The sequence below is a fragment of the Engraulis encrasicolus genome, chromosome 1 (genome assembly GCF_034702125.1).
Source record: "Engraulis encrasicolus isolate BLACKSEA-1 chromosome 1, IST_EnEncr_1.0, whole genome shotgun sequence".
NCBI lineage: Eukaryota > Metazoa > Chordata > Actinopteri > Clupeiformes > Engraulidae > Engraulis > Engraulis encrasicolus.
In genome coordinates this window covers 13412787-13425286 of record NC_085857.1, presented here as the reverse complement: position 1 = coordinate 13425286, position 12500 = coordinate 13412787, and the positions used below count along the sequence as shown (strand labels likewise).

General features: G+C 42.4%; 2 protein-coding genes across 3 annotated transcripts in view; both read left to right on the top strand.

Annotated features, from left to right (window-relative positions):
- Window positions 1–1596, top strand: part of LOC134448084 (phosphofurin acidic cluster sorting protein 2-like) — a 254249-nt gene extending 252653 nt beyond the window's left edge. The window contains exon 24 of the mRNA XM_063197846.1: window positions 1164–1596. Within this exon, the coding sequence (XP_063053916.1) occupies window positions 1164–1279 (116 nt within the window). The 3' untranslated portion in view covers window positions 1280–1596. The remainder of the gene's footprint in view (window positions 1–1163) is intronic.
- Window positions 1597–8752: 7156 nt separating this feature from the next.
- Window positions 8753–12500, top strand: part of LOC134448030 (kinesin light chain 1-like) — a 129027-nt gene continuing 125279 nt past the window's right edge. The window contains exon 1 of one of the 2 annotated variants that reach the window (XM_063197791.1): window positions 8753–9131. The gene's annotated coding sequence lies outside the window, so the exon portion shown is untranslated. The remainder of the gene's footprint in view (window positions 9132–12500) is intronic. The other variant, XM_063197814.1, reaches the window with a different exon arrangement.

Here is a 12500-nt window from a genome sequence, read left to right as displayed (position 1 = left end):
ATACAGAGGCATGCCTGCCAAAGTCAGTCTCCAAGGACTTATGCATGGGTACAAATAGGGCTGGGTATCGCACCCATGTCCCTGTATCGATTTGATTTCGATTCTTAGGGCTTTGAATCGATTCATCACAATTCAATTTGATTCGATTCGATTCATTCCGAATCGATTCAATCCACTCCCTTCTTGATGCAAGGATTTCCCCCAAAAGATGCTGTTACCTATTTTTATATAAAAATGTCAAAGGGCTGTGGCTAACAGAGTTAACAGAGTTAACAGATTGTTAATTTGTAATAAGTAGGCCTAGGCCTAATTGACTAATGCCTACTGGGTATTTCCCATAGACCTAAATTAAACAAAAAGAACAAAAAGAAAAAGAACAGAAAAATCGATTTTGTGCCCTGTGAATCGATTATGTGAATTTTAAATGAAATCGATCGATTATCGATTAAATCAATTATTTTACCCAGCCCTAGGCACAAATCCACAAGGGGCCGTGCTTCGACATGTGAGCTACTAGACTAGAGAAAACCTTTGTGTGGAAACAACAGTAATCTGGTTCAATTGAAAATGTTTAATTTAATGCTTGAATATTTGTACTGTTTCCTGTATCAGAGTGGTTCAAGGATAAAATAATAACACAGTTAATACAAAACCATGACCCACAATTACTTATTAACAACAACGATTTCAGTGGTCAATAGTAATTTGGTAACTATTGAGAAAACATTGCCTAGCTACTTTTTAAAAGTTAAGTCACAAGTTTGTGCCATGAATTCAGTTTCAGAATTCAGTTACATCCGTTTTTAATCATGTTAATTTAGTGTGTCAGTGTGATTGTTGCGACTCGTCCTAAATTCATACTCTTTTTTCATTTCATTAAATGCAAATTTCATTCATAAATCATTTTAGTCACTTTGTGAAATATTTCAGTTTGCATACTGAAATAATCCTTAAAATGATCAAGCTACCTACCTAAGCTTCCTCATCTTTCCATGGATTGTGTAGAGTAGAGTAAGACAATTATAATCATAATCACAATCATAATCAATAAATAGCTTGCCGTTTCTGTAGTAATCCTCTCTCTCTCTCTCTCTCTCTCTGTCTCTCTCTCTCTCTCTCTCTCTCTCTCTCTCTCTCTCCTCCTCTTCCTTGTCTTGTTGCAGTGTCCATTGATGGTGTGGAGTGGCACGATGTGAAGTTTTTCCAGCTTGCTGCCCAGTGGCCCACCCACGTCAAGCACTTCCCCGTCGGGGTGTTCGGCTACACCAAGCCCACATGAACCACCACCACCCCTTCACACCACGTCAGTGGGAAGATCTTCAACCCCTGACACCTCTCCGTATACCCCTTCAGCTATACCAAGCCAACATGAACCACCACCCTGTCACACCACATCAGCGGGAAGATCATCAACCCCTAAAACATCTCCATCTCCGCACCCCAAGGATCTCATCCCAAGACAATTGGGGACCCCCATCTGGGTTTTGGGCTACACTCACCAAGCCCATGTGAACCCCCACATTTTTCCATCCCTAAAACCTCTTACCGCCCCAACCCCCAACCCCAGGTCCTCACTTCTTCAACCCCAATCCCACCATACCACAAAAACCTCATCCGCCCCCCCCCCCATACCACCATACCACTACTTAACAACACACAGTTCTCTGATGAGGTGTTTGGCTACAAGAAGCCTATATGAACCCACCATTCACGACGAGCCCATACTGAGGTCTTTGGCTATGCCCAAGCATAGCTAGCACAGAAATGACCTCTGAACGCCCCTATTATCCTCCTCAAACCTACATGACCCTCTTACCAGAGAGAGTAGAGAGAGAGAGGTTCCATTGGCCCATTGTTTCCAGGTTCTATTATTGCAAGGGGGAGAGTTGGGAAATCCCCCTTTAGGCAGACCTAAGGACTGTTCTATTCAATGCTAGGAGCATTATGACACGCCCCGTTAGGCAGACCGGAACCTGGTCATGTTAGGTGCCCATAGCAACCTATTATGTTGGCATATCTCTATATACTTAAAGAATCTCTGCTCTTACCCTCTAAGCCACCACTTCCATATATTGGCTCTTGGCTTCACCAAGTCTCCCCAAGACCCCAAAATATCCACAGATGCACTCCAGCTCCAAGTCTCCACCACTATTACCACAAACGCACATGTATACTACTATTATTACTACTACTACTACCCCTCTCCCAAGATGAACATCCCTAAACATCTCTGACCACTCCGACTTGATTCTACCCCCCATCCGACTCTTCATGCTCTGTTCTCAACTCCTCGACTCTCAAGGTTCAGATCGTACCCCTCCCGGTGTGCGAGAGAGACAGACGAGTGAGGCTATTACACGGCAGCACTGATAGGACACGAGAGGATGAATTTACGTGTGCGCTTTTAAAGGAATGTTTTTTGTTTGGGAAAAGAAAAAACAAGAGTGAAGGTGTGGATTTTACAAAATGTGTAAATGAATACAGAACTGTGTAGAACCAGAACTTAAAGATGGACTGATGAAGTGAACGAATGAATGAAAGGGAAGAAGAGTCAAGAAGAAGGATTTGGATTTTCCTGTGGAAAGAAAGAAGAAGCAAAAAAAAAAAAACTAAACAAGAACAAAATGTTTTTGGAAACGTTGGAACCAGTGTATGGCCGTCATCTTGCCCCCTTAACCAACCACTATCCTCTCCCCAAACTTCCTGGATGTTGTCATGGTGATTGTTGTTAACTGGTGTGTAACTGTAACCCTCTCCCCTAACAGTCCTAAGGGCCGTTCAGTTCCATAACTATCAATAACTACTACAGCTACTTGATAACTACAACTATCGATAGCTACAACTCCAAACTGTTGGTTTAACTACAACTACAACGATAACTACAACTACAGCGATAACTCTAAAGAAAACAATTGTGCCGGGAAATATGCGTTCACTCTGGACAACGATAATGCCTGCGTCTCGTGAACATCCACAGGCAGAGCATGTGACGTTGATACGGTCCAACATTCTCTAATTGGCCTTCCTTGCTTATATAGTTCTGGAAATCACTCTGTAAGTGATCCCAACGATATGGTCGAGCTTGTTGTAGTGGTGAACAGCACCTTTAAAACTAATTTCACAACGTTATATATTGATCGTAATAGTTATCGTTGTACAACGTTATATATTGATCTTAATAGTTATCGTTGTACACATGAACGAGCCTTTAGAGTCTGCGAGCGTACAGTTTAAGTGCTGTTTTGTGGATTGGGGAAAACATATATAACAACAGTTGGTTTAAATGTGATTTTTATTAAAGCGTATGTGCTGCCTACAGAGGATTCAGAAAAAATACATGACAGAAAAATAGGATTTTACACACACAAAAAATAGACACACACAAACATGTCACAGTTAGTGGTGATGTGTAGTGTCATCGTTGTCGATTAGTCGTTTAGCCAGCATATCGGGCAGCTTTGTTTTTGCACTTCTGTTGTCTTTTGTTGGTTTGTTTTGTAATTCAAAAAGTGTTACGTATGTTTTTGTTTACTTTTTATGATTGAGATGTTATTATTTCTGTGAAATCTTGTGAGTAGGTGCTCTGTGTGCTGTGTTACAAAAACAAAACGAGGGCTAGGGAGACTCTTGTAGTGTGTGTGTGTGTGTGTGTGTGTGTGTGTGTGTGTGTGTGTGTGTGTGTGTGTGTGTGTGTGTGTGTGTGTGTGTGTGTGTGAGTGTTATGATAGTGTGTGTGTTTGAGTGCTGTATGCACGCATATTTGTGTGCATTTGCGGACAGGTGTGTGTGCGTGCACGCATGTGTGTATGTCTGTACCTTTGTGTCCTTAGCAAATGGTGCGTGAGGAATGTTACTCCTGTTATCTGTTACACTTATGGTATTGTTGAGTCCATTTTAAGTGACTTAAACTCCAGTCTCCTGGTGTTTATAGATATATATTATTCAGTGCATACGACTTAATAGCTTTATGCTTTACTAGCTAGTTTACCTGCCTTTATTATTCATTCAGACAAGTGTGCGCATTGGCGTGTGTGTGTGTGTTGAGTGTACGTAGAATGATAAGAGTTGGGGAAAGAAGTAGTCATCTTCTTTTGCTAATGAAAAGTGCTTGTAGAAGTCAAGTTGTGAACCCATTCCTGCAGATGACCACACAGTAGAGCTATGGTCTTTGTAGCCTACAACCTATAAACAAAAAATATTAGTGCTATTGTTATAGTACTTACTATAACTATTTTTAATATTATTATTATAACTAACTACTATTATTATCACTATTGTATTACTTCAAAGGTCAAAGGTCATGTGAAGGGCTGATAACCACTGTGGAACTTTATTGCAGAGCAGGCAATGAATGGGTTAACGGAAGATTTCAGTTTGGGGTGATACTGTTTGATTGAGTTATATTTATCGCTCTTTCGGACATTTCTGTCTATTTTACATTTTATCCTGCTCTATTTCCCACCTCTCTCTGCCTCTGTCTGTCTGTCTGTCTGTCTGTCTCTCTCTCTCTCTCTCTCTCTCTCTCTCTCTCTCTCTCTCTCACTCTCTCTCTCTCTCTCTCTCTCTCTCTCTCTCTCTCTCTCTCTCTCTCTCTCTCTCTCTCTCCCCCCTCTCTCTCTCTGTCTCTCAACACTTTTAATGTTAAGGGCTGATGACCACTGTGAGATGTCTCGCAGAGTGTGCAGTGTCTTGCTCTTGCAGAGTGTCTGGTGTTAATCGTTAATTCAACACTTGAGAAACTATATCTTTTAGAGTGTATTTCCCCCATAGAGTACTCTCAAAGTGTTACAATAACACTGCATTTGTTACTGTGTAGAGCAGCAGAAATGGTTAGATGGCAGGAGACTATTGTTTGAAGTTCAGTTTGGCATCTCTCTGTTGCTCTGTCTCTCTTTCCTTGCCTCTCTCTCTTGCTCACACTCGCTCTCTCTCTCTTGTCTGATTCTCTTTTTTTATTAAGCACCGTTTTTCTGAGTTACAACATTTTTAGAAACCCTTTAATAGCAAGAGTGTGTGGTAGTGTGAGTTGCATGATTAAAAACACACACACACACACACACACACACACACACACACACACACACACACACACACACACACACACACACACACACTCATACACATACTGGTCAGAGATAACTAGCTGGAGAATTTGATTAAAAGCTCTTTGAAGACATTATTAAGTGGGCTTGTCACAGCAAGTCCTGCTTATAGTCATCTCTAAGTCCTGTTTAGTCACCTAAAGGACTGAGATGAAAATTGACAAACAAAACAACAACAACAAAAAACAAGAGAATGTCATTAAAGATATTCTGAATGTTTTGGTAAATACAGTATGTGGGTCAGTGAGCATGTACAGTTGTTGTATGTTTGTGAGTTTAACACCATGGTTGTGTGTGTGTGTGTGTGCGCGTGTGGGTGTGTGTGTGTGTGTGTACTGACACAGTGTATGTGCGTGTGTGTGTGTGTGTGTGCATCAAACTGGAGTGTGACTCCTTAACATATGTGTGGATATTGTACAATACAAAGGTATTATTCAACTGTAAAACTCTTAAACACACCTGTGGATTTATTCTCCAGTGTCTCTGACTTTGTCTCTTTAAAACAAACAAAAAATACAAAACAAAATGGTGGTGAAACCTAACAATATAACTACAATGTATGTTGGTTTTTTGTGTATTGTACAGTTGACCTTTGTTTTGAAAGGAGGTTTACGATTTGAAAGCCTGTGAGTTGACGAAAGGTAGAAAGAAAACAAAAAATGCCCCGCGAATTGATGCAGCAGAGAGAGACTTGAAGTCTCTCGCTTCTCTCTTTCTCTTTCTCTTTCTCTCTATCTCTCTCTCTCTCTCTCTCTCTCTCTCTCTCTCTCTCTCTCTCTCTCTCTCTCTCTCTCTCTCAGCTAAATCCAGGGTAGTGTGTGTGTATGTGCGTATAGCCTGGTTTGTTGTGTTGGTAGTACTTTGACGTGGTCTACATAAGGGTTTCATGTAACCGTCATTCGAATGACTTGACACATGTCAGGAATATTACCTTAATGTCACATTGTCGTTGTTAATGGCTGCTGTCCTAATGTGTCTTTTGTTTTTGTCTAGTTGACATTATTTGAGTGTCATGACATTACAAAAATCGAATGACACACATAAACATAAATAATGCGACATGAATGACGTCATGTCATTCTTATGACTGTTATATGACACCCTTATGTAGCCCATGGCAAATAAAGTGTTACCGTTGTGTCTAAAGCACTACCCTGTCTGCCATTTTGAAAAGACTGCCCACTGGCTTTTACCAGCCAACCCCATAAGAGCTAAACGGAACGCTGTTACACATGTATTCTATTCTTTCATTGGGGCCGACCTGGTTTCGTTTATTTGGAATTTTCATTGGAGAGAAAAAAATGCGGACGTCTTTGCACAAAGTTACTTTTTTAAATTATATGACAGTATTTTTTTTTCTTCTTTTATATATTAATAGACCACTGAGGAATTTTAACAAAATAAAAGTGTTTTGTTTTATCTTTTGTATAGTTCTATTGTGTATAGTTCAAAACAGGAAAATAAAAAAAAACAGAAACGGTTCTGTTTCATATCGTTTGAAACTTTTTTGTGCAATGTCTTACACATAGCATATTTTGTGTATTCTTTTGTGTAAAAACAAAAAAAAGGTTCAGTTTTTAACCTGGCTTGCATTGTTCTTACAAGACCTATTATTACCTGTTGTTCATTGTCGTGGTTGTTTTGTTTTATGGCCCCTTTTTGAAGTTGTCCTCTTTTATAGATGAGTTTGTTGTGTTCTTTTCTTTTCTCTGACATTTCTGCCGTTGGTGAGAGATTGAGGCTTACAAGCAGTGTGATGAAAAAAGGTTTTATAAGTGCACAGAAGAGTTTGGTGTGTGCGTTTGCGTGTGTATTTGTATTCTTTTTCTCTCTTCTCTGCTCTCTCGCTCTCTTTTGTATTTGATAAATACTTAAATGACTATTCTTCAAGTTCATACATGAGTTACAGATATTGAAGATAATAATAAAAAGAAAAACATGGGAAAAAAAGATATCATGTCTACGAAGTCCATTCTTTGAAATTGAAATTCCATTGACATGGTTGGCATTGGTACAGTTACGGAAGATTAGTTTACTACTGGCCGGAAGTGTATTGTCACTAACACTAGTTATCATATCATGTTGTAACCATTACATTACATTGCATTTGGCAGACGCTCTATAACCAAAGCGACTTTCAAAAAGAGGACATAATCATAGCCAACACAGTGGTGTAGTCTATGTAGAACGCAGGTATACGGAGTATACCCACTTCTAAATTTTAGGGGATTCAGTATACCCACTTAAAATTGATTGATCCATTATTTAGAATGGCATAAATATATACAGTATACCCACTTCAAAAAATGCTAGAATATACAGTATACCCACCACAAAAGAGTAAACTACACCGCTGAGCCAACATCACTAGCAAATACAAAGTGCACAGGAAATATACAGAACAAGTGCAGATGCAAAGAAGGGTTAGTTTTTTTGTTTTGTTTTAAAGTAGAGTACACACACACACACATAGGCAGCTCGAACATTAGTCTAGTTCCTCTGGAGTAGATTCTAGTAGATAGTCACGAAAGAGGAGAGTCTTTACTTGCTTCTTGAAGGCTGCAAGAGATGTGCTTAGTCCATTGACAGTAAATAGAATATATACTGTCAATGGCTTAGTCTTGCTGCCTATGGGAGACTGCTCCACCACTTGGACTGTAACCACAGACTGATTGTTTGTATACTAATATAGGCTAACTGTCGGGGCTGCAGTTCAATGGAGTAGTGCTAAACCAGGCTGATGGGAAAAGGCAGTTTGAGTTGACTCAACCCAATGGTTACAATGAGTTAGGCTTTTTCAGTCAGGATGACTGGCCCAGGGTTTAAGTTGGGCCAGGGCTGTACGGAAGTCATCCCCAACACATCAACTCATACATCAACAGCAGAATATTTTTCAAACTCTTCATCGATCAAAAGAAGATTGTTTGCCTCACCATAGCAAAGAAATCCCAATTTAACCCTAGCTATGCCTACTGTACTGTATCTGGCAAGTGGCAGATGTTTACAGATTGGCCTACCACACAAATTAATGAAGCTCCTCACAAGCTATTTGAAACCACGTTCAACCACCATAAAGAAGTGCACTTAGTAACAAAAGATAGAGACGAGTATGATAGAATGTAAAACCTACTTAGAACTCTTTTAACTAAGATGACCTAATATCTTTACAACGATAGGTTGGTTTGTCCTAAGCTTGCAAATTGTGACAACCAGCAGCAGATGGCGCTATAGAGACGTAAATGCATGCCACTGATATATTGGTAGAATATTACACCATTGCACACTGAACTGTCAGGATGTCGTCATCTTTATATCTGTATGTGGCATATGGCTCATCAATTGTGTGTATGCACTTCTCGGTTATCCGTTATACAAGGATATAAATATATATATAGGCTAGAGCACCTCAAACTAAAGCCTGGGGTCTCTTTTGACTACTCATGTATTGTAGGCCTAATGCATTAAGCTATAGCTAGACCAATAAATATGCAATAACCAAATAGTGAATAGTTTATCTAGTCAAAAGAAACATAAAGTTGACTATGTCATCCCCAGCCAGCCACGCCCGATGCTGCAAGTGTGCAACAAATCCAAACAAACGTCATCTGAAAACATTCGCGCGCTGAGCACGCTGGGACGGCGCAGTCCGCCCGAGAGCAGACATTTTGGATTTAAAGCGACAAAAGCAAAAGGAGCCCCCTCAGGCTGCGGTCGGGATCTGCCACTGGGACATAAACACGACTGGTCTTTCGAGGGGAGTGACAGCCAATTGTATTTCACGCACCCCTATCCATATGCGACTCGGACATGTCTTCTGGCAAGCGTGTTCAGTGTTTGCTGTAGAATGGGGTTGTCCTGAGTGATCCGATCTCGCCTTTATCTCCCGTTTCGTCTCTTGTTTTTGGAGCCGTGGTCTTGGTCAACGTCGGCAAGCTTCTCTCCTCTGCGGATAGATTGCTGTGTGCGGGTGCTGCTGACACCGAGTCGACGCGAACTTGCCAACCGGCGAGGGAGTGACATAAATCGCTGGTATGTTTACGGCATTGCCCCTACTTTCTGCTTTTGTGTACCAGTGCGTATAATACACAAGGGAAGTTTCAGGTTATTGGCATACAACGGTTCTTCTGTCTCAATGTCATTTTGTGTTGGCCTCGGAGAACCGCTCACTGCGCACACACACAGACACCTGCGCTTGCACTGTAATCTGACGTGATTCGGGGACAAAATGCACTGTGACTTGACGGAACAAGAACATCCCAACGACAGGTCGCTGTGTTTACAGTACACTAATGTCACACCGTGTCGACAACATTTGTTGACTTATTTTATTCGAAATTATTGCCACTATTCCCCCCCCTCAGCCGTTGACACGATGGTGATTAGAAGGATTATGGAATCTGGCCTCGCCTCGCCTCGCCTTGGTTCGCCTCGGAGGCGATGGTTTGCTTGCTACTGTAGCCTATGTGGTGGTGACTAGTTAATGTACAATCAGCAGTAAAGTGAACTATGAACCAAGTTGTTGACAACGTCACCACGCCACCCACCACAGCTTACAGTTGCTTTCAGCGAGCTCAGGCACCGGTATGCGTGTAAATCTGGGAAATAAATGGGGCTTTAGAAGTCTGTGCCAAAGAAAGTATTCAGCGCTTGTTGTTGTTAAACGTTGGGCTGTTTGTAAAGAGAAGACGTGAACTTCAGTGCAGGGGGAATTTGCTTTGTTAATTTTCACACTCACAATAACATTTCAGGCAGAGTCAGAGGCCATGTAGGCTACTTATCCCCATACTCCACCACCACCACCACACTTTTTCTTCTATGAACACAGCATTCTCCATCGTTTTATTTTTTCCATTGCGCGTTATGAAGGCTTTCTATGGTCTCCCTGTTTTGATGTGGTCTCTATGATGCTCTCTTGATTATTTTGCTCGTGTGTGTGTGTGTGTGTGTGTGTGTGTGTGTGTGTGTGTGTGTGTGTGTGTGTGTGTGTGTGTGTGTGTGTGTGTGTGTGTGTGTGTGTGTGTGTGTGTGTGTGTGTGTGTGAGACACTCCTATGGGGTATCTGTATCCTATTGCGCTCTCTTTCACGTCACCCTTCCACTCCATCCATTTTCCATCATCACTTATATTTCTCTCCCTCCATCGCATCCACTGTTCAATCCCTTTCTTTCCTTCCCCCAGATCCATCATCTTCTCATTCTCTCGGTTTCCTCCTCATATCTTCTTCCTCTCTTTTCATACTTTGCATGGATATAATTTCCTTTTCTCTCTCTCTCTCTCTCTCTCTCTCTCTCTCTCTCTCTCTCTCTCTCTCTCTCTCTCTATCACACACACACACACACTCCTCTATCTCTATCTCTCCACCCCTCCCAATACCATGGAAATCTTTTTTTTTCTGCCCACTTAGTTGCACTTTTGCCATGTTGTGCTGGCGCCTGTAGTATGTGTGTGCATGTGCGTGTGCGCGTGCGTGTGTGTGTGTGTGTGTGTGTGTGTGTGTGTGTGTGTGTGTGTGTGTGTGTGTGTGTGTGTGTGTGCACGTGCGTGTGTGTGGCGGCAAGGTAGGATTTCTTTCTTTCTGTGTCTGTCTGTCTGTGTGTGTTTCCCCTCTGGTCTTGAGTGCTGCATCCTCTTGCCATTCCATGCACACACACCTCTCTCTCTCTGAACGTCACACACACACACACACACACACACACACACACACACACACACACACACACACACACACACACACACACACACACACACACACACACACACACACACACAGGGCTGCTGGCAGCTTTTGCCAGACCTAGTAGAAAGTAATCTGAATGGGCCCCCCAGTCAATACATAAACGGAATGAGGACCCAAATCTGTGCCCCCTATCTCCCTGAGCCCGGGACAACTGACCCCTTTGTCCCGCCCTGTCGGCATCCCTGTACACACACACACACACACACATGCACAGACACAAACACGCACATGTACAGATACACACACACACACACGCTTACATAGACAGACACACATGCACACACTAGACACACGCATGCACACACACGTACACACGCACACACACACACAAACGCATCATTGTGCCCTCTTTAATATTTCATTAGCACACGTACACAGTACTCAGCCCTACGTTACAGCCATGACCTGTAGCATTTGACCTCTCAACCACCAGCTGACCTCTGACCTCTACAGACTTATTAGAGACGTGATGATGATGGGAAGAAGACACTGCATTACACACACACACACATGTACAGGCATATACGCACGTACACACACTCACGTGCACACACGTGTCTCTCTCTGTCTCTCTGTCTCTCTCTCTCTGTCTCTCTCCGTCTCTCTCTCACACACTCTCTGTCTCTCCCTCACTCACACACACACACATATAGACACTATCTTTCTATTGCTCCCTCTCTCTCTTACACACACACACACACACACACACACACACACACACACACACACACACACACACACACACACACACACACACACACACACACACACACACACACACACACACACAGACAGAAAGAGAATGCATGCTCACCTGCCCTCCAGCACTTGGTTGGTCTGGCTGGCATGACGATGCCAAACTCACTGTAGCGTTCTATTTTATGCAGACACAGTCTGAATAGGAAGCAGATTGAGGCCTTAAAAGCCAAGCCAGGCAGACTAGCAGACTACGAAGAGCACGCTGGCTGCTGCAGGACTCAAGACACTATAGTGGTCCTGAAGTGAGACTATGGCCCTCTAGGCCAGTGTTTCCCAACCATTTTTATCTTGTGTACCCCCTAAGCATTTTCGTTGTGCCATGAGTACCCCCCAGTCAAGTTCCATATCGCTTTCTCTATCCCAGTTTAACTAAGCTCGATACATTTGTAAAAATTGCATTTTTCCAAGTACCCCCTGCAGTGTGCTCACGTACCCCTAGTGGTACACGTACCCCTGGTTGGGAAACACTGCTCTAGGCCAATAACAAAGGCAAACCCTTAACTGAGCGTGCAGTGAATTTGAGAAAATTGACTTTGAAAAGCATCTACTTCAGGCAAAGGACGTAAGACTATGTGCTTCTAATCAAAGGCAAAAAAAATATTGAATCTAACTACAGAGGAAATTTGATAAAATGGTCTTAGGACACAACAGACCTCTTCCATACACAAAGGCATATGACTTATGTCATTTATTATGTGAAAGTGAAAGTGAAAGCCCATTGGGACACTCCAACTCCCATTGTCATTGTGACACAGCACTCCACAGCACACAAGTGAACACTGCACACTGCACACAACGAAATTGCATTTATGCCTCACCCGTGCAAGGGGGCAGCCCTCAGTGGCGCCCCATGGGGAGCAGTGCGGTGGGACAGTACCATGCTCAGGGTACCTCGGTCATGG